Genomic DNA, 25,463 nt, shown 5'->3' with positions numbered 1-25,463 from the left:
CCTTTCTCCCATCTGCAGGGCTTAACATCTCACTGAGCTGCTCTGCTCAGCCCTGTAAGGGAGATAATGCTGCTGTGTGATGCCTTCCTTTTAAATGCATCATAAGTACTTGTGGTTGTGGGTGATAAGTGCAATTTGTGTTTATGAGATGCTCTAATGTCCTCACATGGCAAGTTCTGCAGAAGTGGAAAATGTTCAATAAATAACAAGTTATTAGTCAAAACTATAAATAAAAAGAGAGTCAGGAAGGCTGCTTTTTGCAGGATGGTGGTGAATAAGATTGTCCCAGACCTCTGCTGTGTGTCTGACACTTTTTTTTTTTTTTTTTTTTTTTTTTTTTTTTGCTTTTGAAACGTTTGGAGGAGAACTTGGGTTTTTTGATCCCCCCAGATTCAGGGCTTGGTCCTTTTCCCCCCACCCTGGGCCGGCAGATGAGGGGGTGCCGATGGTCTCTGTGCCACCATGGGCTCGCTGGGAAAGACGTGGGCAACCGGGATGGCTGTGTCCGTGCGTGATGGTGGAGGGGTGGGGGGGGGCGTGTGTGAAATGGGACGTCCTGTTCTATTTCATTTTATTATATTTATTCTTCCCACCGCCGTGACGGGGAAGGAATGCTCCTTGAAATTCCCCAGCGGCGGCGGCGTTCCCCCCCCTCCCTTGCACCATGGAGATAAAGACCCCGATAAGTGACTTCGGGGCATTGACTGCCCCTTTTTTTCCCCTCACCCACCCCTGTCCTGGGCCGTGGCAGGAGCATGTTTGAGCCCCGCTCCCCATCCCAGGCAGGGCTCCTCACTCGTGGTTTGGGTGATGGACCCCCTTGTCCCACCACCAAGAGCCTTCAGCCGCTCTTCCTGGTGGGAAAAGGGGGTGAACCAGGCCCACCCCCACCCCACGGCCACCGCTTCGGTCCCTTTCCCCCACTCCCCAGAGAAATGGGGTGAGGTGGGGTGCCCGGCACCGCCGGTGGCTAATGATTAACCCCGCGCCCCACGTCCCCAGCGCCATTTTGATCGGGGCCTGAGGGCGGCTCCTGCCCCTCGCTCCATGGCCGCCCCACAGGGACACCCTGGTCCAGGCTGGGACCCCCAGGAGGGCGTCCCCATGGTGGTCGGCCACGGTTCAGTGTGGGGCAGGGGTTGGGGTTGTCTCTCCGTTGCCCGTTTTCCCTCTCCCGGTGGCACTGATGCCCCAAGGGCCAGTTCTGGGCCTCTGTCCTTCAGAGGGAGGTGATGAGATGAAGGCAGTGTCCCCGTTGCCATATCTCCATGTGGTGCCCCAGCAATCCGGCATTGAGTGGTGGTTGTGAATGTGGGGGTCAAAATTGGGGGGAGACCATGCAGCACCTTCCTCCTTCCCCTACGGTGGTCCCAGCTCGGTGCCTCTCCCCATAGCCCTGGGGCTTCTGGAGCCCCTGTCCCTCCATGACGGGTTCGGGTGGGTTATCTGAAGTTGGAGGGTCGGGTGGTGGCTCTTCAGAAAGGTGTGGGTTATCTCTAGGGCCCATCCCTAATGGGAAAAGATGGCAGCTCCCTGTTTGGTCTGGGGGGAGGGAGAGGTTTGCTTTCTCTCCACCTTTGTAGCCCTGGCTGCCGGGTGGGATTAAGCAGCGGGGCTGGTGCTTGCCCCACACCTTGGCCATGGCCATGACCAGCCCCCTGCCACCTCCCATCCTCCTCGTGGGGGATGTGGGGAAGAAAAACCCACCCGTGGTTGGAAACACCTTCATCCCACGACACCATCCTTGCTGCCCTTCAAAGGGAAGAGGGATTTCTCACCCAGTTTGTACCCTTGGGCGATGCCACCCCAACGCTGGTTTGCTCCGGGGTGGTGGGAGCCAAGGGTGGCCTGGTCAGAGGTGTCATCCCTTTGCCATAAGACCATCCTGTATCCCTTTATGGGGTCCCTGGGACGGTGTCTGGAGCTGAGCACCAGCTCATCCATGCTCCATGGATCACCCACTCAGCCCCCGACGGCCACGGCAGGACTTTGCAAACCCACCCGGGGTGAAGCTTTAGGGGTGGCAAAACCCTGACAGCCCCAGGGCTGGACCCCACGTCTCCCGGGGAGGGCTTTTTCTGTGTGTTGGCCCCCTTTTCTCTTAAGGAACACCAAGGGCTGTGGTGGCTGTAGAAGAGGTGCTGAAGAAGCTGCCGTAGCTGGAGGGTTGGGAAAAGCTGGATGGCTGCAGGTCTGGGAAACCCTTTGCTCCGGGAGGGTGTTTATCGGAGCAGTTTGACAAGAGTTATGGGAAAGGCTGTGACCTGTCAGGGCTCTGGCTGTCGCCCAGGGGGCATTTCCCGCTGCTCCAGCTCTCCCGCCCCGAAGTCTCCCTGATCTCCGGCAAAGAAAGGAGCAAACCTGCAGCAAATCTCTTTATCTCGCCGGTTGCAAAGTCCCCCTCGCTCCCCCACCCGCCTTGTCCCCCCGCCAAATCGCTTCTCAAACAAGAGTGGAAGGTGGGAGCTATTTGCTGTTGAAAATTTTATTCCCTCTGAGGCAGGTGGAAATGGGGCCTTTGTGGAGTTTACATTTCGGGTTTTTTTCCCCCCTTTTCTCTGCCTTCCCAGCCGCCCTGCCCCCAAATTAAAAACACCAAACAAACAAAAAGAGAAAAGGACTTGTGAGAGAAAAGCACTTTTCCTTTCTAATTTGAGCCGGATGGGCCAGAAACAGAATTTTCCCCTTTAAATCTCAAGAGGTGGATGCTAGAAGGAAGGTTGAAAAATAATAATAAATGAATCCAAAAGCATGGCAGGTCCAGGGAAGCGTGTCAGAAGAGGGGGAGATGTTCCCTTTGTGTGGCTGCCAGGCTCCCCCCGATGAGCAAGGGGGCTGGGGGAGCACGGGGGCTCATCTGCTGCTCCCACCTTGCTGCACTTTGCTCTCCAGGTCTGATGAGCCAAAGCAACTCCTAGTCACCTTGTTGTTATAGAACCCTCCTGTGGTCTTCTGCTGCTTGTCAGATGGGTGACTGTCCCTCTGGGCTGGGCTTGACCTCATGGTAGATGAACCACCCCACTGCCAAGTCCTCTAGGCCACCCCATCACTCCTGAACCTCCCGGAGCCACACGTGGCTTCATGCCTTGATCTCCCTTGGGTCCAAGCGTGGTCCTCAGTGGTTCAAGCTCGATCCCTGTCCCCAGGGAGAGCTTGTCCCCAGGGTGGGGTGATGGGAAGTGAGATGGTGGGAACAGACCCAGGTTTCCACAATCCTGGAGCTCTTTCCAGAAGGAAGGTTGCCAGTGTGGTGGCACTTCCCCTGCTCCCTGCCCAACGTGCAGGGCAGGAGCTGGCTCCTGATGGGCTTTCCTGCAGTTGTGAGGAGCATGAGGTGGAAGGGGTGGCCCATCTCCATGGGTGGGTTTCGTGAATTCAGAGCTGCTGTCTGATGTTGGAGGGTCACCTGGGTTTGCAGCAGCGTTGACTGAGATCAGGACCTGGCAAAGAAGCTGCTGGGAAAAGAGATGGACAAAACCCACAGCCTGTCCCCTGGTTTAACCCCTTGTCTACCTGCATCAAGAGCCACAGGGGCAGTTGTGTTGAGGCTGGTGAGCATCCAGAGGGGACAGAGGCTGCCATGGGTGAGGAGGAAGATCCTGGTGACTGTGGCTGGGAATAGCCCTCAGCCAGCTCATCCTTCATTGCCTCCCTTTCCTTGGGTGAGCTGTGCTGCTGCAAGCTGAGGAATGGGAGAAAAACGGTTCCTCTTGTGTCCTTTAAGCCCAGTTCCTACCCCACAGGCAGTTTCCCAACCCTGTGCTTGGTGCACCTCCCTCCTGCCCTGCCCGCAGGGATAGAAAGAAAAGACCTCCAGCATCTGTGAGGTTCTTGAAGAGACAGAACTATGCTGTTCTCTGAGAGCTTCAGATGCTCAGTACCAAGAAGGGCATTTCCCACACCCTTTCAGTGGACATAGGTGCCATGGTGTTCCTCTGACTTTATTCTGGCAGGGATTTTCTTTCTGGTATCACAGGAGAAGCTGGGCCAAGCATTTTTAGGTGTGTTCCATCTTTTTGGACAACATAGGAGCTGTTTCAGTGTCCTGTGGGGTCCTGTATCTCATTGCTCTGAGCCCCTTTGGCCTCCTCCTGGCATGAATGTGGCTGTGCTTGGATGATGGTGGCTCTCTCTTGGATCAGGGATGGGCTTTTCTGCTCCCTGATGGTCCAGTGTCCTGCACAGCCCGGTTGGAACCTGGGTGATGGGTCTCGCTCATCAGATGCGGTTTGCAACGGGGCCAGGAAGGAGTCCTGCTCCATTTTATTTGTTTGTGGAGGTATACAAGTCCACAGCAAGGAGTGATTCACTTCCTGGGGCTGTTGGGAGTTGCGTGCCATGAATGAATTCAGCTTTTCTGGGGGAAAGGGGAGGTGGCAGCTTGGGGGTTCTGCTCTGGACCTGTAATGAGATGTTCTCAGCTCGTTGTGGGTGGGGATGGCTGACTCCAGGCATCTCTCTGCAGTTTAATGTCACTCCTTGGGTGTTTGGAGGGTCCTGAGGTGTGAGGTCCTCTCCTGGGGTCCTCCTTGTGCCCAGGAGGAGAAGGTCACGCTGCTGAAGGTGGCCTCAGGTTTGGGGACAAAACAACCACGATCTCAGCGGGGCAGTGGCAGGTTTTGAAGGTTTTCCCCCGTGTTGGAGGACAGGCTTTGAGCTCACGGTGTGGCACGGCGATGGTGTTCCCCTGCCCGTCTCTGCCGGCTGGTGACGGTGCCAGGGGACGGCGCAGGCTTTGCACTGCCACGTGTCGGAGGAGCCGCCATTGGTGACACCGGTCCTCACCCATCCTTTACTCCACCGGCGGAGCAGGGAGCTGGGCTTGGGCCTCTGCCAGGATCCCACATCCACAACTGTGCAAACAGGCGTGGAGATGGAGCAGGCTGGTGTGATCTGCCAAGGGTTCCGTGACTCAGTCCCTTCTTCCTCTTTCTGAGCCGCTCGGTCCGCGTAAAGTGCTTTTTGTGGGCAGTCTGAAGTCATGGTTCCTCTGCTCTTGGCTGGCAGGGATGTTCTTCCCTCTGGGACCTTCCTGGCTTTGCAGAAGGGTTCAAAAATGTCCATGAGTTCTGCAGAAGTGTGCAAAATTCAATTTTCAAAGGGTGCCAGCAGCCCTGAGCGGGCTGGAGGGGTGTGCAGGAAGAGGTTGGTGATACAGAGACTTTGAGCTAAAAGCTGGGCAAGGCTCACTGGATGGCCCTCAACACAAGACAAGATGGTGGGCTGGCAGCTGGTGGCTTCTGGCTAGAGGGACCTCACGAGGGAAGGATCCTTTCAGGCTGTTTTGCTTTGGGGTCAGCGGGAGCCTGATATTTTCGGGACCAGATTTGCAAGTCCGGTGGACTTTCTGTCTGGCAGGTGTCTGCAGGGCCACAGGAAATTGAGCTGGAGTCCCTAGAAAGGATGAATTTGTCTCCCTAGTCTTGTGGTAAGACCCTCGAGGAAGACCCTCAGGCTGCCCAGCACAGCCTTGTGTTGGAGGGTGAGGTGGGGGACCTCATTGCAGATTAGATCCTGGTGTGGGAGCTGGTCCAAAGCCAGCGAGGAGCTTGCTACTGCTCAGCAGGCTTTGGCCAAAACCGGTGATACCAGTCAGCCAAGGATCGGGGAATTTGGGGGGATCTCAGCCACCGTATTTGTTATTTTATTTTACTTTTTAACCCCCCAGACCCCACGACTTGCCCATGCGTAGGCGGGTGCTCTCGCAGGTGCTGCTGGAAGCTGAGGAAGGTGTAGGATGAAACGGCTTGGCCCAACTTGGAGCTGGTGTGGAGCACAATGGCTTTGTCCCGGTGGTACAAAAGGCTGATTGTTCTGCTTCGGGGGCAGGCGGCGGTGGAGGGCTCAGCAAGGTGGGGAGCGAGAGAAAGGGACAGTGCTGAGAAAGGAAAAGATTACAGGTGTGCTGTTCCTCATCCTCCCGCTCAGCCCTCGCTGGAACCTGTTTTCCTCTCCCCGACATGGGAGGGGTTGCAAATTAGACAGAAAACCATGGTGTTGGCTTTTGTTTTCATTTTTTCTTTTTTTTTTTTTTCCCTGAACACTGAGAAGGCAGGTATTCAAGGGAGGAAACGAGCAGGGGACTCCGTAATAAATGCAACGGATTTCCCTTTATCGCTCTTCCTGAACGGTCTGTGGGAAGCAAACACACTCATCTGAAATTACTCACGAAGGTCTAAGGTAGCGCATTTCTGGCCGGTGCATCATCAACTGTGAATTTTCCCCTCTCAAACCTGTTTGGTCAGCTACCTACGCTATTTTGTTCTCCTTCCCTGGTCCAGTGAGTTCTTTTATCTAGCCCATCCACTGCAAATAATCACACTTACGACCGTCTTGTTAGCTGAGCCCCTTGATTAGAATATTTGCTTTTCTTGTGCTCCATTGGTGAATTACGTGAGTCACAGGGTACAGTTGGTGTTCAAGGATTGGATAACTCCTGTTTACAATTCAGATGTTCTCAGAACTTGAGCTAGCATGAAAACTCTCAGAAAAACCCCCATGGGCTGTTTACCACATCAAAGAGGTTCAGCCCCTTCCAAGCTCAGATTGAAACTCAAACAAAGAATCTTTCATTAAGTTTAGAAATGCTCGGAGAATTCTTTGAAAATTATTATTTTTAATTTTTTTTTTTTTTTTAATGTGATGGGGACCTTCAAGTTTCCACCAAGGAGGGGATTTGCAAGTATTAAAATGCATTTAATGACCTGGCTCTTTGTAGTATTTCCAGTACAAGCAGGAGGAGAGAATGGCAAGAAATTGGTCCTGGTGTAGCTGGCTGGAAAATGCAGGAGAAAATAATATTATCCATCGTTTATCATGTCTATCACATCTAAGGGAATTTATTCCATGAATCTGAACCCGTCCTGGAGAGGGTAGAAATATGAGCGTACTCACTCACCAGCCAATTCAGCCCATCATTGTAATGCTGCCCACACAGCGTCATTTTCCATTTTGCTGCTCCTCAGGGACAGTTTAGGGACCTGAACCCAGGGGAAGCTGAATATATTCAACTGAAAACCCTTCTCAGGAATAGAAGGCTTGGGTGGTGTTCTCTAAAAATGTGGAAATGACTCAAGTTTGTTAAATTGAATGGAGTAATTGGGGCATCTCCCCTTCCCGACTGATCATTCAAAATGCTGCTGGTTTAGGACGTAAATTTCATTCTGAGCAACTTTCAATATTTGGTGTTTTTGTGGTTCTGTGCTGGGCTTTTGGGAGAACTCAGAAATTGTTATCTTGGCTGACTGACGTCTCCTCTGGGACACAATGAGTGTCACAACCCTCGGGTTTCCCAGGCGTTGGCAAACCCCAGCGTTCAAAACGCTCTGGTTGGAGCTCCTCCAGGGCTCGGTGCCTTCTCCATGGGAAGAAGGGACCTTCAAGTCCAACCTTCAACCAATTTCTACACCGGGAAAATGTTGAAAGAGAGGGCTTAAGCTGAGGGAATGGATCTTGAGGAAGCTCTTGGAGACTTTCTGCTCTCAGGCTGAGAGAAGGACCCTCCCAGCAGCACAGATGTTTGGAGATACATGGCAGAAGGGGCTGTGGCAGGTGGACCTTCTCCAACATCCCCCTCCGTCCCTGATGTGGGCCGTATCTTCTTGGCCTTGTCCTGTGCTAGATGCTGTGCAAGCTTGCACGGAAGAAGTTGGCCCAAAGACCTACTGGTTCAGACACAGCATTTTTCGTCTGCCTTAGGGTTTGTTTTGTTTTGTTTTGCTAACTGGTTTGGCGAGGAAGCTGAGGGCCAGAAGGACAGTGGGATTTGCTGTCTGCACGTGAAACCTGACCTTGCTTTTCCCAGACGTGCCCAGGGTACTGGGGCTGACTGGTGTGTCCTACTGGGAAGAACAGGCTTTTTGGCCCATTTTATCACTTGCTGAATGCCAGGAGGACTTCGCAGGCCCCAGCAAGCAGCCCATGACTCACTCCGCCTTTGTCAGACCCTGCCCTGGGAATGTGCTGCTTTTCTCCTGCTCGGAGGAGGAGGCAAGGTGATGAGTGTGAGCTCTCAGATGGTTTGAGTGAGGCACAATGAATCCTACCCATAACCCAGCTGGGGAAGCTCCCTGAGAGCTCTACCAGCCTCTCCCATGTCACACACTGTTCTGGACCCATGGCATGTAACCAGCGGGGAGCTGGAATACTCAAGGAGAAGACCAGCAATAGCTAGAAACAGGTGGATGAAATTGTTCGGGTCATCCTGGGGAATGGTGACATCTTCTCAGATGCCTCCATCTCCTCAGATTGAAGGGGAGAGGGTGTGCTGGAGGAGAGGCTGCAACCCAGAAGGAGAAATGGAGCTGCAGGTGGGCCTGCTTCTAGTTGATGGTACCAGCAAGAGCTGTGTGGCTCTTCAACTTCAACTTTAGGATTGTATGCAGGTATAAACGAGGGGAATGCTTGAGTTCCTGTGTGTTTAGCTGGGACTGACGTAGCTCCAAGCCTGCCAAACTTCCAGGAGTTGAAATAACATTAGATGGTTCCATCTCTCCAGACAAACCATCCAAATGGCTGTACCAGCTCACACCAAAAGTCCTGCCCAGCTCAGCCTCCTGCCTCCAAGACCAGGCTTTGATGGCAAACCTCCAGTTGGCTTTGATGGCCTTGACCACAGGCTTTGCTGGGCGAGAGCAGCTCAGAAAGAGGAAGCTGTGAATGAAGGCATGGCTCCCTTAAGTCCTCATGTCCTCCCTTTCCACACTTTGACAGAACTGTCTTCCTGCCCTAGCAGAGCAGGAAGCAATGGGTGAGGACAAATGGCTGTCCCCATGTCCCCCACCTTTCGTTGGGCTCCATCCAGTGCCGAGGCTGTGTGTGCTAATTCTGCAAATGGGGAAACCAGTTTGGAGCTACTCTAATGTCAACCTGGGACCCCCCCACCCTCATCCAGACCTGCTTAAGGCCAGGTGGGCCCAATGGCCTAGATGATCTCCAGAGGTCCCTTCCAGCCCCATATGATTCTATGGTGAAAGCCAGAGCTTTCTCCAAGCTCAGTGTCTCCAAGGTCTACCCTGCTAGGTATTTTTCAGTCCATTTATTTTTGGAAAGATTTCTGCTTGCTCTCTTAAAGCCTGCTGAAGCCTGGCTGCTCCAAACTGCTCCTCTTCCAGGCACTTGACCTTGGAGTTGGATGAGGGTGTTTTTCCCGGTTTCTTTGGCCTTTGGGATTGCTGACTGTAGTGGCATGATTTCTGTGATAAATTACCGAGGTAGATTGCCTTTGAGTGAGTCTTTATCAGCTGTTGGAGGAAAGGAATAGCAAACAGAGTCAGCAAGTCTGCTGGAAATGTGGTTGCCTACTGGCTCAACCACAAGCCGGCCAACCTCCCAGCTGCTCACATCTCATCTGCCTTGATGGTGACTCTTGGCCTCAAGGAAGTTCTTTGTTTCTGAGAAGGGATAATTACCTTGGGTCCTTCAAGCACCAGAATAACCCTCCAGAGTAGTGCGGCTCAGCTCCTGGGCCATCCCTGAGCTCCTGGCAGAAACTTGGAGAAAGGGTTTATCTTGGTGGCCTTGTCCTGCTCCAGGAGCTTGCTCTTGCAAGGTGTGAAATCTTCAAGATGGAAAGGTGGTGGGATAGATCACCTCTGGCAGTCCTCTCTGTGGACTTCTCCAGAGAGAGCTTGCACAGAGTCTTCAGCTTAGATGCCCACGTTTCAGGTGGCCAAAATTAGTGAAGATGACTCTTGCCCCACTGCTTGGGGGGCAGCTCTAGTTTCTCTGAGTTCCTCCTAACCTCTTTGAGACACAGCAAGCAGAGGAGTCCACCTGGGGTCCTCTGCAGCCCAGCACCCAGCGACACAAGCCCAGAGCTGGGCTCTGTTCCCCGCGACGGTGCTTTGTTACTCACAGGAGTGAAATGTTTGGCCCCGTGTGTACTTGAAAGGAAGAGTCCCGGGGGTTTCTTTGCTAATCCCGTTTTGCAGAGAGTTCCAGAAGACTTGAGGAACAAACAGAAAATAACGTCGATCGAGGTCAATATCAAAACCAAATGATCAGAGAAACAAATATTTACTCAGGTCAATATTTAACTAGGAGACAATAAATGCTGATATTGAACCAAATCTGTATATAAATACGGTCTATTTATAACATGTGCCTTTAAAGGGGTACTGCCAGGTACTTGCCATGGCTTTTGATTGATGATTATCCTCCCCATTGTTTGCTGATTCCCTTGGAGGCTGGAGTTTCGTGCAGGTGTGTGTATGAGAAAAAGGCTGTACTGCGTAATCCCAGGGCCTGGACAACGGGCACAACCGTTGTCCCACACATGCCTGTGCTGGGGCTGGGACCCCGCTTGCACCTGGAGGGGGTGCCCTGCTGTTCCACCATCCCTTGAACCCCCACTGTTGACCTGCCATGGCGAAGCTGGCATTTTGCTTGCACCCCTGTCCCCAAAACGGTCTTTGCATTGAGGACCAGCTCAGCATCACGGCTGGGATCTGAGCAGGAGCTGGAGACCCAGCTGGGAAGGGGGGCTTGATGACCCCCAGCACTGCAGAGCAGGATGGAGGGGTGGGAAACTGGGGCCAGGCAGGGCTGGAAGCTGCCAAGAACTGAAGAAACTTCTCCCCCCTGAGCCCTTTTCCCCCCCTCAACCGCTCCCTCTGCCAACTTTACGAGCTCATTGCCTGTTTAGCAAACATTGATTTCTCTCCTTGTTCTCTGCTGCTTGCCCGTGTGGTGACAACATCTGATGTTTCTATGGCGGTTTGTTATTGATCAACTTCAGATTAGAAAGCGTTTAATCACGGGAAAGAAAGACACGTCCTGCCTCCTGCCTCGACAGCCTGCAGTGCCCGGCGCTCTTCTAACGATGCTCGAGGTTAATCACTGGCAAAAAGGCTCAAGCGCTGGTTTCTTCTGTGTCTTCCCAAGAAATGTTTGTCTTGGGCTCTGCGTGCGTTGATCAATGTCCTGATAACGCCCCACCCTGCCTTTGACAACACCTGAAGGAGGGATAGAGGTCTCCGGGGCAGGAGGTTCCTGCAGGATTTATGAAAATCAGCGGATGATGGAAGGGGAAGACTCGTGCCAGTGCCTATTAGCCACAGGAGATGGACACTGGGGTGGACAAAGTACTCCTTCTAACCCCTTTCCCTTTCCTTCTTGTTTTGTTTTTTTTTGTTTTCTTTTTTTCTGTCTTTTCTCCAGCAAGTTGAAAAGCCCCTCTTCTGTGGTCAGAAATAGATACTATGACTTTGAGGGTAAAACACCACAGGAGATCAGTGCTTTTATTGTATGAAAGGCTCTTCTTATTGGCTTTCCTTTCCTGGCCAAACCAAAGATCCCAGTTTGGGTACCTCTAAACTCACAGATTTGTTGATGTCTGCATCGCCTCTACTTTCCCTTTGCTCATTTTTTGCCTGACCTACTGATCTATGACTCCTCCTGGAGCCCTCGTTGATGCAGCTGGTGGAGTCTGGGATAAGACCTTCAGACCTTGCGTCTCAGCCTCATCTCCCATGATTGTGATGATGGTGTTGCTGATGACCATAAGGGAAACTGGGCCACTGAACCCCCTGAAGATCTAGTGGCTCTTCAGCTAGAAGGCCCTGGAGGCTTCCTCCATCGAGTCAGGGTGGATATCTTTTGCCGTATTGAGATGAACTGAGCTCCCTGGCTATGTGATGATTTCAGTCCTTCTCAAAAAGGCAAGAAAATGGTTAATTCCCCGCCTGCGGCTGGCAGACAGGGAGGAAGGGATGGGCTGATTGTTCCAGGTCATTGCTATCTCCTGTGAGCCCACCGCAGTGTCCTCAGCTGCCCTCTCCAGAGCCGCCCCAGGCAGGGCTGCAGCCAGGACCCACTTGGGGCTGGCTGAGGCGTCTGCAGAGACCCAGTGTCTACAGGGCTTCCTCCTGGTGGGGCCCACTTTGCCCTCAATTGCTTCCTTTGTATTTATGCTGCTTACCATGGCAGGTCTTGAGTGCAGCTGGCTGGCGGAGCACAGGGTTTTGTTGCTCTCCTGGTGTGGTTGACCTCAAAATGAATGATCCAGCTCCAGGGACCTCTCCTTGCAGGCTCAAGCATTACCTGTGAAGGAACTTGGCTGAAATATGCAGGTGCTTCTGAAGCTGTTTATTCCAGCTGATGGGGGTGACGGGACACAGATTTCAACCCACAAACTCTTGTAGATCTGAAGTGGAAATTTAATGTTTAAGCATCTCCTTGTGCTTCCAGGCACAAAGACCACATGGGGACCAGTGGCTCTCCAGGAGTGGCGGCTTTCAGCATCCCCAGCCTGTTTGTTCCCCATCCTCTCAAGGCCATGTGGCTTTTTGGACTCACAAGAACATCCTCCATTTAGATGCAACTCCCAGAATATGAACATGCCAAAAATGGGAAAACTGAGTCCATTGGGTTGGTTTTTCTGGCTTTTTGTGAGAGAGAGGGGGGCCTGGACTGGTTTCTAGCCCTTGCTGGTCTGACTGACCAACCTGACAGTGTGTGTGTGACCCTAAACTGGGAGGACGAGAAAAAACTCCTCATGTACATGTATTCTTGAGTGAGTGAGGCTCAGCACTTCATTGCCTGCTCTGGTGGTTTCCAACCTGTTCCCAGGACACAGCATGAACATTTCTGCCTACCCTAAGGCAGCCTTTGTAGATTGGAGCCCCATGGGACCTGGGAGAACCTACTGGTTTGACTGAGCTGGAAATCTCTGAAGGTCTTTGAGCCATGCCTCAAAGCCTCCTCTGGAAAGCTCTTTCTTTCCCCATGGGAAACCCAGAGTTCACCAAACCTGACAGTCGGGCCAAGCTACTGCCTGGATTCTCCAAGGGGCTGTCCTCCTTGGGAAGCTCCAGAAGCCCCAGTAGATCCCACTCTGCCTCTCAGCAAGGATTAAGACATAAAAACAGAGACTTGGCTGTGCGAGCTTGGAACCAAGCCTCTGCTCATCTCTATCCCTCCTCTCACCCCACTCCGGGACAGGAGATGTGAAACAGAAAAGAAAATCCACCCCAGAATTAAAAAAAATCCTTGTTAGTGGAGAGAGAGAAGGTGATGTCAAGGCACGGCTGGGCAGGAGGAGGCACTGGTGATGGTGGTGGGGACCTGCCCGCTGACAGGGTGGGCAGCTTGAGGTCCTGGGGGCCAAGAGGGGCTGGGGAGAGGGTGGGAGAGGCCCACCATGGTCACCAGGGTGGTTGGGGAGGTTGGCGGGGGGTGGCCACCACACTAACCCAGCCCTGTCTGCCCCACAGCTGCACCCCATGAGGATGGAACAGCGGATGCCGCCGCTCATTCTTGAGGTGAAGCACTTTCCTCATCCTTCCCTCTGCATGCTCCTGTCCCCACTGGTGAAAGGTACTGCTAAAGCCCCTGAGAGACTCGGCTGGGACTGTCCCCTGTCCAGCCAGCCCCACTGCAGACCACCCAGATCCACCAGGAAGGAGATGGTGGCACCTCTGGTCCCTCATCCTGCCCCCACTGCATGGGTTCCTCCTGGTTGTGGTGTCTCCATCTCTGCAAGCCACCCAGGTGCCTGTGTAGCTATCTCCTCCATGTCTCCATTCTCTGGATCCCCACCAATGGTGAAAAGAGCCACGAGTGACAGCCAGAGGTGGAGACACCTGCATATCAGGACACTTGAGTTGTAGCCCACCCAGACATGTCAGTACTTAGTCATCCCAGTGGGTCAAGGAGTTGGTGTGGGATCGTGAGACTTCCCCACTGGAGTATTGCATCCAGCTCTGGGGACCCCAACATCAGAAGGACATGGAGATGTTGGAGCAGGGCCAGAGGAGGCCACGAAGGTGCTGGGAGGGCTGGAGCCCCTCTGCTGGGAGGGGGGGGCTGAGAGAGTTGGGGGGTTCAGCCTGGAGAAGAGAAGGCTCCAGGGAGAGCTTTGAGCCCCTTCCAGTCCCTAAAGGGGCTCCAGGGGAGATGGGGAGGGACTCGGGATCAGGGAGGGGAGCCATAGGACGAGGGGGAACAGTTTTAAAATGAAAGAGGGGAGATGGAGCTGAGATGTGGGGAAGGAATTCTTTGCTGTGAGGGTGGTGAAAGCCTGGTCCAGGTTGCTCAGAGAAGCTGTGGCTGCCCCATCCCTGGAGGGGTTCAAGGGCAGATTGGAGGGGGCTTGGAGCAACCTGGTCTGGTGGGAGGTGTCTCTGCCAAGGGCAAGGGGTGGCACTGGGGGGACTTTGAGGTCCCTTCCAGCCCAAACCATTCTATGATTCTGTGGTAGAGCACTGGCTGGGAGGTGCTTAGGGAAGCCGTACAGGGTTGCTAGGCATTTCTGGGCCACAAACAAGCAAAAAGCCCCCCTTTCTCCCTCTTGGGAGGATGCTGGGGCTCTGGGGGTGGTGTAGAACCCATGACACAATCAGCAGCTTTATGACAGTCTGGATTCCAGCTGGGGGAGAATCCTCACAGTCCCCATCCTGCACACACTGGTGGGACTGCAGCTACAAACGGGGTTGGTGGCCTCTCCTGTCCGATGAACGCCCATCGCTTTTGCTCTTCTGACCAACTGCCCCTTAACACACCCCCTCTCCCCAGGGTCCTGGGGATGCTCAGAGTCAGAATTGGATTTAACAAGCTTTATCAGGTTTTTCTGCGCAGGTAGGGGTGGTGGTGAGAGAAAAGGAGGGTGGGAGACACCAAAGAGGCAGCGGACGGGGGAATTTTGGCTGAGAACGTAGGGTTTGGATCTGAAATTAGGGCTCCCCAACACCTTTCTGCATTTAATATACCTGCCTGGTCACCTGCCATATAGGGACCTGCTGGAGCTGTGGAAGGGGGGAGACCTTCCCTTGGGAACTGAAGGTGAGAAAGTTAAATGCCAGAGATAAGGGAAGTGCAGAAGTAGAAAGGCAGCCAAGACCTTCCCCCACTGCTGGCAAGTGGGACCTTTCATTGCTCAGGTATGTCCGGCATTCGCAGCCTCTGGTGTTGCCTCCAGGGAGCTGGCTCCCAAGGGTGATGGTGAAACCCCAGCGTGGGGGCACGGGGCAGGAGCCCCCAGGGTTTGGCTCTGAAGCTCTGGTGTGGTTCCTGGGCAGGAACCCAAGGGGAACACTGCTGGGTGGGAGCAGAGAGGAGACTGGGGCTTTGGACCAGCCAGTAGGGACTGAGCTGGGGGTCTCTGATGCTCTTCCCTGCTGATGCTTTGGCTCTAGGTGATGTCTGAGCCAAGGTGTCCTCACTGGAGCATGGTCAGGGAGGTGTTGATGAAGGCAACACTTGAGCAGAGTTGTTTAAGTGAAGATGTGCCCCAAAGTGAGGTTGTAGTGACAACAGGTGGCTTGCTTTAATGAGAGAATGGGCTTTTTGGGTCCTGCATGTTCGATGGGGACGGACAGGATTTACAGCAGGGTGTGTAGCCACAGCAGTGTGGTGAGCACAGGGCTGAAAACACGGTCCCAGGGGAGCATAGAACTTCCAGGTCCGGCTGCTCTGAGCTCCTACTTCTGTAGAAGAGGGTGCATTTGTGGCACGTACCCGTGTTTGGGTGGAAGCCAGCTTACCCATGCGTTGCCAGTGTGGCTCGCAGAGGTGCAAAAAGGCTCTTTGAATTAGCTGGAAGCGCAGGTGATATGTTTCACTGGAAAGGGTGAGGAAATCTCTTGGGTCCCGTCCAGCTTTGTTCAGAGCAATGGCGTTGCAGCAGGGATGACTTTGGCCCATGGCACTCTGGTGACATAGTTCAGGGCTGTAAAACCCACAGTTCAAGCGTGCAAGGGTGTGGGGTGAGATCAGCTTGCTCTCCTGAAGTGCGCTGTAAGGCTCTGCCAGGGAAACCCGGTGGTTTTGCCAGCTCCTCTACATATGAATGAGTCTACGAGGGCTTCGCAATGAGCTTGACACATGGATAACCACATAATTAAAGGCTGTAGCTTTATGGAAGAGCATTAGCGCTGGTATCTCTAACCACAAAGAGCAGAACTTGAGTCATCAAATGCCAGGGGATGAATTTCCTAGCTGGTTGCCCCATCAGGTTGCTGAATTATTGGGCCTGGATCCAGTGGGATGCCGCATCAGACATGAACCAGGAGGAGAGGAAACCTGGCAAGCGGTGCTTGTCTGAGCTAGAGGTCCTGTTAGCTCGGAGGACCCAGGCTTGTCAAAACAGCTTCACAAAGCTAGAACTAAACCGGAGGTTAGGTGAGGGCTGAGACACTTCACCAAGACCAGACAGGAACAGTGTGCCTGGCAGTGCCCGTTTCAGGCTCACAGTCTGCTGAATCAGCGGCAACGTCACTTAGATTTCTAGGGCTACAGCCCAAATTATTCTCGATGAATTAAAGATATTGTCCTAGAATAAACTACAACACCTTCCAGGCTGTTGAGTTTGAAGGAGAGCAGAGTCACCATGTCTAAGGTGGGCTGCAGATCCAACATGCCCCAAGCGTGAGGCTGGCTGGAGCGGAGTTCATGGTTTCAACCCATTTCTGCTGTTAAGTTCTCTTGTTTGTGTGACCAAAGCCTTGTACCCGAAGCTCGGCTCTTCTTTATCAGCCTATATCTCTCTCATAACTGCATCCCCTGCTTAGCTTGCCCTTTGTTATCAGTGCAGAGAGGTAGGAGGGAAGTGGGACAGAGGACAGTGATTCACTCCTGGGGAGAGTGATTCAGAGACTGAAGCTAAATCACGGCAGCTTGTGCCTCCTGGGCCGTTCTTGCTGCTCTCTGCCTTTCCTGCTGGCTTAAGTCCTTGTTGAACGTTGAACTCCCACCACCAGTCTGTCAAGGTCATGCCTCACAAGTTCTCTCCTCTGTATTTTTTGCCACAGGGACGGTCTGAAATGGACAAGTACCTTTCAACCGAGGTGCCCCCCATCCCCATGATACCAGACAAGAAGTACCGCCGAGAGAGTGCCTCAGTGGTGGACGAGTTCTTCTCCACAGAGAAGCCCACTTCTACGCCCTACAGCGTGAACATCAACGTGATCCTGCCAGACACGACGCACCTCCGCACTGGACTTTACCGGCCACCCAAACCCATGGCACCCTTCCCACAGATCAAAACAGAGCCTGGCACCAGCTTTGCCCAGCCCTGCTCTTCTGCCTCTGGCTCCACGCAGACCCTGCCCGACTTCACCAGCGTCTTCAGCATGCCCCAGTCGGTGGCAGTGAACAACATCTTCATCAAGCAGGAGATGCCCTCTGAGATCCCCTTGTCCACCAACCCGCAGCAATCCCAGCTTTACCAGCTGCCTCTTGGCAACGGAAGCGCTGACATTACCACCTTGACCTCCTCCTCCAACAGCACCACAGCCATCAACAGCCTCAGTGGTGTCACCATGTCCACAGGTAACACCATGTCCAGTGTGGTCCACAGGCCCGTCCAGCCAGGAGGGCCAGTTAAGCAGTACCCACACATCTCCCAAGGACAGGGAAACTACAACATCCCAGGGCAGTTCTACCCTGCTCCAGGGGTGACCCTGCCCCCGTCACCCCCCAACTCGCAGCCTGGCAGCCCGGAAAATCAACCTGAGCTCATTAACACTATCTCTCCCCCACCATCCTATGAAGCTACTTTTGGACTGAAGTTGGTCCAGTCATCGCAGGTCCCCCCAGTCCCCAACGGCCTTGGGACCCTCTCTCAAGGGCACATTGTCATGCAGCCTCCCAAATACAACAGACGCAACAACCCTGAGCTGGAGAAGAGGAGAATCCATCACTGTGATTTCCCAGGTAGGCTCATGGTTGATGTACTGGCTTGGTTTTGGGGAGGGAAGGAGTCTCTTCTTGACGCACTGGGGCTGGGGGGCTACCTTGGGCCTCTGTAGGAGTTTAATCCAAAATCACTGTGTCTGCATGATGAAGGGAGATATGGAGCTGGGTGGAGAGCCCCAGGGAAGCGGGGTTCCTACCACCACCAAGGGAGTAGAAGAGGTTGATCCTGCCTGTGCTGGCTGATGCCATTTTTTCTCCCTTTCCCTGGCAAAACCAAGCCTGACTCTGAGAAGCAGAGAGCTCTGGCAAAGCACAGGGATGGTCCTGGAAATCTGCTGTTTCAGCTGCCCATTTTGCTCTGGTTTTGCCTAACCCCAAGCAGCCACACGCTCTCCGCAGGTGAACCCATGGTGGCTTTCTCACTGGCCTCTGCTTTCCCTCTCTCCCATAACGGGTCGCAAACCACCAAGGAATTTCCATAAGAGCCTTTACCATCTTTCCCTGTAGCCCGAATTATCTTTTTCCAAAGAGCTGAATATCTCTGTGTCGTATCCTTCGGCAGCTCCATGCCGGGATGGTGTGGAAAGGCATTTTTGGGGTAATGACCAGCCCACAGCTGAGGCTGTTCCCTGTGTGTCACCTCACTGCATGAGCACGTCCATCTAAAGGCCTGCAGTGCCTTGGCAGGAGGAGATCTCGCAGGGTTTCCTGCACTGAGCTTGTGGGACCCACAGCTGCAAACTCTCATCCACACTGCACGGGAGAGCAGCAATCGTGTCCCCAGGCGAGAAACCCCAGTGGAACCAGTGTGAGGGCTTGAAAATCACCAGTTCGGGTGCAGGGACACGCACCTCCCACTTCCTGGGCCGAGCCCTGGCCGTGGAGGAGCTGGGGATTAGCAAACACTTGTCCCATGGGGGTGTGTGAACTGAGGAAAGTCATTTCCCAACCGCCTCCCACGGGATTGATGTGCTCTTCCCGTGGCACAAGAGTGGCCGTGGCAGGTCAGCCCAGAGCCCCGACCAGCCCAGATCCTGTCTCCAGCCATGACCCAGGGAAGTTCATCAGAACAGGACTCGTTCAGAGAGGTATTTCTGTGCCTGTGCCTTCCCACCCTCTGGCAACCTGCAGATCGGGGACTTTCTGAGCCAGAAGCTGCACCCACGTTCTTGCGGTTTACAGCTTGGGATGATTATTTATTATTATTTTTTTTTAACCTTCTGCTGGTAGGAGACAGATTTAGGGTGTCAGTGGACCACTGCTCCGAGACAGACCCCTCTGCTCTTGTCGGAACAGGTCAGGGGAGCACCCTCATCCTGCAGGTCCCATTGCCAAGGCAGAGCTTGCCTGTTTTCAGCCCGATTTTGTCCTGCCTGGGAAGGCAGGAACACATCTGCTGTGCAAAAAAAACCCAACCCTTAACATGCGCTGAATAAACACCGAGTGGCTCCATAGCGTGTACGTGCAGAGACGGAGGAGTGCTCCTTCTAATCCTTCACACGCTGAGGTTCAGCTGGAGGTGAAACCAGTCAGGGCTGATGGCAGCAGGGCTGAGTGACACTGGGGACACGCCGAATTCACGACAGTGACTGGATGAACAAGGGAGACCTGTTTGCAAAGCTCTGATCCAAGCTTCCAGGTGGTGGCCCCAGCGCTTTCTCCTCTGTGTGTGCATGGGGATGTGAAGCCCAGCCATGCCCTGCTCTCTGGGGTGCTCCCTCCGGGTTTGGGAACCCTTCTGGGGTCTTGTTGGGCTTCGTTTTCATCCCCAGCAGGGAGTAGCCCTTGGTCTCGTGTGAACTCATCTCTCTTGGCACTGGTGAGGTCTGACCTTGAGTGCTGTGTCCAGTTTTGGGGCCCTCACCACAAGAAAGACATTGAGGGGCTGGAGCAGGTCCAGAGAAGGGCAACAGAGCTGGTGAGGGGTCTGGAGCACAAGTCTTGTGAGGAGAGGCTGAGGGAGCTGGGGGTGTTCAGCCTGGAGAAAAGGAGGCTGAGGGGAGACCTTCTCGCTCTCTCCAACTCCCTGAAAGGAGGGTGTAGCCAGGGGGGGTCGGTCTCTTCTCCCAAGGAACAGGCCATGGGACAAGAGGAAACGGCCTCAAGTTGCGCCAGGGGAGGTTCAGATTGGAGATTAGGAAAAATTTTTATACTGAAAGGGTTATGAAGCCTTGGAATGGGCTGCCCAGGGAAGAGGTTGAGGCACCATCCCTGGAGGAATTCAAAAGACAGGTTGACATAGTGCTGGGGAACATGGTTTAGTGATGGTTTTTTTGCCAGAGTTAGGTTGATGGTTGGACTCGATGATCTTGAAGGTACCTTCCAACCTAGATGATTCTATGATTCCATTCTCTCCCAGGTGTGAGGGATCTCTGAGGCTTCCAAGCATCAGAAGCACAACTGGATTGGGTCACCAACCCTTATCCCTCCTGCCACAGGGAGGGGGTTGGCACTAGCTGCTCCTGCAGCCCCCCAGCAGGAGAGGATGGAGACCTGATCTCCTGGGAGAGGCTGGTTTGGGTGGTGGGGAAACGCTGCAACGAAAAACAGGGCTGCGTTGCTTCTGCGGGTCATAAAAACGCAAATTCCTATTTTAATATACTTGTCAAAACACAACGAAGCAGGGCCATAAAGGCTGCACGAGAAGCTTTTCTAGGCTTTATCTAACCGAAACGAGGAACTGGCAACGATTCACTGTTGAGACTGATGCCAAAGTCATGGTGTTTCTGTTAAGAGTCTTTCTTTGACTAAACCTGTTGTTGCTGATCTTCTGAAAAAAAAAACCCAACCCAAACAAAACAATAAAAAAAAAAAAACACCACACACCACCTTCCCACCAGCTTTATGCTGGATCCTGAAAGCCAGGCTGTGGCTCCACCAGCCTACCTGGTGCTTCCTGGAACACACTTCATCTGCTGGGGCCGGGAGGATTACAAAGGACATCTTCCCTCCAACCGCCCCTGTTGGGAAGATGTCCTTTGTAATCCTCCCGGCCCCAGCAGTGGTATCAGTTACGTCTGGAATCCAGAAAAGACAAAAAAAAGAAAGGCAGCTAACAGTGGTGAAGTTCCTGTTTTCATCCTGCCTGGAAGAGCTGGTTGAGGAAGGGAGAGGGGGGAGGAATTGAAAGTCTGTGCCTCCTTCTTCCCCCTCCATCCCTAACCCCACATATGATACGTTCTGGGTTTATTTCAGCCCCTCTCTCACCGGGAAGTTGTGTCTTTTTCTGTTTTCTGCAGGTTGCTCAAAAGTTTATACCAAGAGCTCCCACCTGAAGGCCCACCAGAGGACTCACACGGGTAAGAGCACACGCCATGGGGAACCGCTGCCAGCCCACGCTCCTTCCACTGTTAATGGCAGTGATTGTGTAGCTGAGTTAATTACCTTAATCTAGGGTGGCTGTTGGGCTAAGGAGCACAGTTAGGTCTGTTGATGTTGAAAAAAAGTCCAATGGTTGCACTGGTTTATAGTGACTGTGTGCACTTGTTTGCCTTCTAGAGGGGTGGTCTAGAATTTAGGAGAACTCCTGGAGGCTCTCGAGTCCATTGATTGGGAGGAGGATGTGCCCCCAAAATTTCTATCACTCTGAGCTTCTCCTTTGGCATCTCCCAAAGCCCAGCCAGGTCTGATCCTGCTGAGCCCGGGGATTGCATAAAGGCATGTGGTGCATATATAGGACCTCTGAGGAGACAAAGACTGTCTCTTTTGTGTCCCCAAGGAGAGGAAGGAACCCCTCAATCTCCTTGTGATCCAGCCACACAGACCATATGCGCCTGGTGCTTGTCCCCTCTGTGTCACTGGAGCTGCCAAATACACGTACAGAATGGCTCCAAAATACCCGTTCAGAAGGGCTGTACATCATTCCTGAGGGCAAAGGTGCCACGGGCTGTCCTCGCTGGTGTCAGCAGGGCCACCAGCACAGAGGAGCTCCCACCACAACCAGCTTCGCGGGGTAAACCTGGCTCGGTGGCACTTGTGCATTCAAGCACAGGTTCTTCTCATTAAGGCATTTATTATACCTGAAACTTTATCAGATCCCCAGGTAGTCCAGGAACCATCAGTGCCCTCATAAATCTCTTTTATAGAAGGGCTGATCTTTACTGAAGGCAATTAAGCTGGCCCAGAGTTCACTTTTCTTTTTTATTAACAACGAACAAAACCCATCCTGAGGCTGGGAATCCGCTCTTGCACTTGGCTGGGTTCCGTTTCCCTCTTATCAGTCCTTCGAACAAGCCAGCAAAGAATTTTTCTTTGTGCATGAGGTACAATATTTTTTTGGCAGGGCCTGGGTAGGAGGGGGCTGGAGAACAACACGGAAGGGGTGGAAGAAAAGGACAGGAAGGACGTTGTCCCAGCTCCCAGAGCTGGGTGGCATTTGTCACAGCAGCAAACTGGATTCAGGGATACGCTGGGGCTCCCACTTTAAAATTAAGTATTTCTTTTTCCCCTTCTGTTTGGAGCATGGGGCTGAGCTCTGTGCCTGGAGATGTGACCCGGCTAAGACAGGCACTGTCCTTACAAGTCATAATTTAAAGATGTATCCTGGCAAACTTGGGTGGGTTTTGAACCCGATAAAATGCAGTTATTTTTCCAGTTTTCCCACTAATTGGGCTGGAAATCTGAGCATGTTTGTCTCCTTCCACTTCGCAGAGGGCAGGGCAGAGAGGTTACGATGTGACCTGAGTGGTCAAGAAAAACTGGTGGTGCTGTGGGGTGGGAAAAAAAAGAAGGGAATCCAGACCAGAGAGCCATGTGAGGTGGGCTTGGGGTGTCTGTGTCCAAATTTTCAGGTTTTGAAGCCTCCTGTTTTGCTCTTGAGGGCTCAGCCTCGCCAAGCACCGAAGTGGGAAGGGCAGGGACCCTCCCAATCCCTGCAGCTTCATCTCCATCACTCCAAGGGTTAATAAGGCCCTTTCTCTCCTGGTGGGAGCTGGGCTGAGAAGTGCCCCATCTCTAAGATCTTTCCTTGTGGTTTGCCCCGTTGCCATGGGCTGGGCTGTATTCATCTCCTGGAGACACCATTCATTTCCTGGGTGCCATTGTGAGATTAAATATATAACCCGGCGGCGGCTCCCCCGCCTCCCGGGGGCTGGGAAATGCCAGTTTGGGTCCTTTGTTTGAGCTTGCCCTGCCGTGCTGTCCTGGGAGATGGAGCCAGCTCCCGGGACAATGGAAAGCATTTTGTTTCTATCCTGGAGATCAACCTGTTATTGTTTGAAACTGAAGGGCCTTGGAAGGGTTGACCCAGCCAGGTGACCTGCCTGGGACAATGTCTGTGGCTGCGCGGTGCAAACCCTGCCTTTGTCTTAAAACTTGACTTTTTAAGTTCTGTATTTACCTGAGAGGCGAAAAACCACACTTTTTTCCTCCCCATAGTGCAGAGCTCAGGGTTTTTTTTTGAGGAGCAGGACGTGGTCTTGGTGCCCGGTCTCCTCTGGGTTGGGACGTCCATGCACGAGATGCTGAGCGCAAGATGCTGTAGATCTTGCCGTGGCTGAGTTAGGTTTTTTTTCCTGTTTCCTGGCCAAATCCACCGCTCGCCGAGCCCACAGGCTGCGGGGAGGAAAAGAGGGAGGGAGGAGGAGGAGGGGGGAAACACGCCGGAGCAGGACACACATGCCTGTGCATGCACGGGCTGCGTGTCTACGTGCGCTCACGCCGCCGTGGTGCCGCTCAGCCATGGGCCGATGAAAGGGTAAATATTTGAGGTCGGGGAAGTCAGCACATTCCCTGAACTCTGCCTGCTTGTTCAGGCTGTTAAGAAGCCAGGGCTAATATTTGAGAGCACCCCACCCCTGCGGGGAGAGGGCTGCAGCCAGGGTTCAGCCCCACAACCCCCCGGGAACGCGGGGAAGCCTGGAAGCCAACACGGGCTTTTCCAGCCCAGTTCCCAGCTGGCTGAGAAGTTGCACAATTTAATTGATTTCAGTTGGGGAATAGGTGTGTACGGGCAGGAGGAGGTGAGGGGGGGGAAAAGGGCATTACGTCACCCAAATGCTCTGGAGAAAACAGGGTGTTTTGTGTCCGGGGAGCTGCTGCTGCTGCAGGGCTGGGCTTCCAGGCAGGAGGAGTTGGGTGGTGGTTTCAAAGATGGGAGGTTTTGAGAAAAAATCAAATGGCATCGCCCCCTTCTTCCTTCTGAGGCCCCCCCCACACCTGTATGAGTGGCAGCACATTCCATAGGAATTTTTGCTTTTCTAGTTAAAAGAAAAAAAGAAAACCACCTAATTTTTTTTAGCCAGAAGTGCTCCAAAATCCAACAGCAACATGAACATCAGTAGAAACCAAGACTGGAAAGCAAAGCAGGGAGGACACATGGACAAGACCTGGTTACTGCAGGTCATTTATGGTCCCTTGGTGGCTATGGACTGTGTACACCTGGTAGTGGCCACCAGCGTGGCCACCAGCCCTGTTCTGCAGCGGGGCAGCCCTGGTTGCCCTTCAGGAAGGGGGATGGAGCACCTCAGGAAGGACTGGGCGGGTGGTTGGGATGCAGATGCGTGTCCATGTAGGTTCTTGGGTGGTGGGGGTTGTGACCTGTGTCTCTTTCCACCCCGTGGCAGGCGAGAAGCCCTACAAATGCACCTGGGAAGGCTGCGACTGGCGCTTCGCCCGCTCCGACGAGCTGACCCGGCACTATCGGAAGCACACGGGGGCCAAGCCCTTCAAGTGCTTGGCCTGTGGCCGGTGCTTCTCCCGCTCCGACCACCTGGCCCTGCACATGAAGAGGCACCAGAACTAGGAGCCGCCGACCTTCGCCCACGTCTCCGAGAGCAGCTGAAACTTTTTGCTTCTGTGTCTATTTGTTTTGGTTTTTTTTTTTTTTTTTCTCCTGAGGGGACCTCTCCTCTTCTCCTACGTAGGAACAAACCCATGCTGTGATCAACCGGCAGGGCAAGGGTGGCTGGCAAGCCTCCTCTGTGAGCCCTGTCCCCAACTCCTCCTCGTTTTAAAAGAAATCTCATTAAAAAATAAGTTATAATTACAAACTGATCTCATGACGAGGCTCCCGGTGGCACTGGGGCGATCGACCTTGGATTCCAAAGGACTTTCTTCCAGCAAGCCTGCTATTTATTTGTCACTCAGGAGCATCTGTCCTTTGTGTCTCAAGCTCATTGGGATTGGTTTTGGACCCCTTTTCGGGGCGCTGCCTTTGGAGAGCCTGAGGAGTGTCACGAGGGGTTGGCAGCCTTGGCTGCACGTGAGGTTTCTCACGTCAGACTGGGGGTGGAATCCCCTTGGACTGCCCCACGACGTGGCCATGGAGGTGGCACCTCTGACATGTGACAACAAGGGCACATAGATGCCCAGGGCTCTTTGGGTTGACAATCCCAGTCTCGGTGGGGGCACAGAAGAGGAAAGGGCCAATGACATGTTCACCTGACGTGCCTTCAAGCGAGGGGCAGCACAAAAGCAGATGACCAAAGCCATCATCTGTGTCCCCCTTGAGCCCACCTGTGGCTTCCTGGCAGCCAGCTCACTCAGGGCTGCGAATCTGCCCTGCTCGGCCAGGTTTTTTTTGGTTGTGTCCTTAGCATTTCTGCTTCCAAGATGAATTTTGACTTCAGGTGTCTCTGGGAGGACCAGCGCGGGTCTTGAAGCCACCCAGGGGACTGCAAAAAAGAAGCCACTGACAAAGGTCTGGTTTCCCAGAACACGCTGTGCCTTTCTCCATAAAGCACTGGGCAGGCTCTGCTGCTGCTGGGAACACGCACACGAGGAATCAGCCATCACCAATCATCACACCCGGCTTTTGCTGTTGCCATTTCCTCACGTCCAGACAGAAAAGAAGGAAAAAAAAAAAAAAAAAAAAGGAAAAAAAGCATCTT

General features: G+C 53.3%; 1 protein-coding gene across 2 annotated transcripts in view; it reads left to right on the top strand.

The window, feature by feature from the left end:
- Window positions 1-25,463, top strand: part of LOC106896179 (Krueppel-like factor 5) — a 26,446-nt gene extending 983 nt beyond the window's left edge. Inside the window, exons 1-5 of one of the 2 annotated variants that reach the window (XM_014955957.1) lie at window positions 12,929-13,011; window positions 13,215-13,262; window positions 16,749-17,652; window positions 20,874-20,933; window positions 24,198-25,463. In XM_014955957.1, coding sequence (XP_014811443.1) covers window positions 13,224-13,262; window positions 16,749-17,652; window positions 20,874-20,933; window positions 24,198-24,376 — 1,182 coding nt within the window. In that variant the 5' untranslated portion in view covers window positions 12,929-13,011; window positions 13,215-13,223 and the 3' untranslated portion in view covers window positions 24,377-25,463. Of the gene's footprint in view, window positions 1-12,928; window positions 13,012-13,214; window positions 13,263-16,748; window positions 17,653-20,873; window positions 20,934-24,197 lie in introns of those variants that run through there. The other variant, XM_014955955.1, reaches the window with a different exon arrangement.

The sequence above is a fragment of the Calidris pugnax genome, unplaced genomic scaffold (assembly GCF_001431845.1).
Source record: "Calidris pugnax isolate Ruff unplaced genomic scaffold, ASM143184v1 scaffold281, whole genome shotgun sequence".
Taxonomy (NCBI): domain Eukaryota; kingdom Metazoa; phylum Chordata; class Aves; order Charadriiformes; family Scolopacidae; genus Calidris; species Calidris pugnax.
This window is presented reverse-complemented; position numbering and strand designations above follow the sequence as displayed.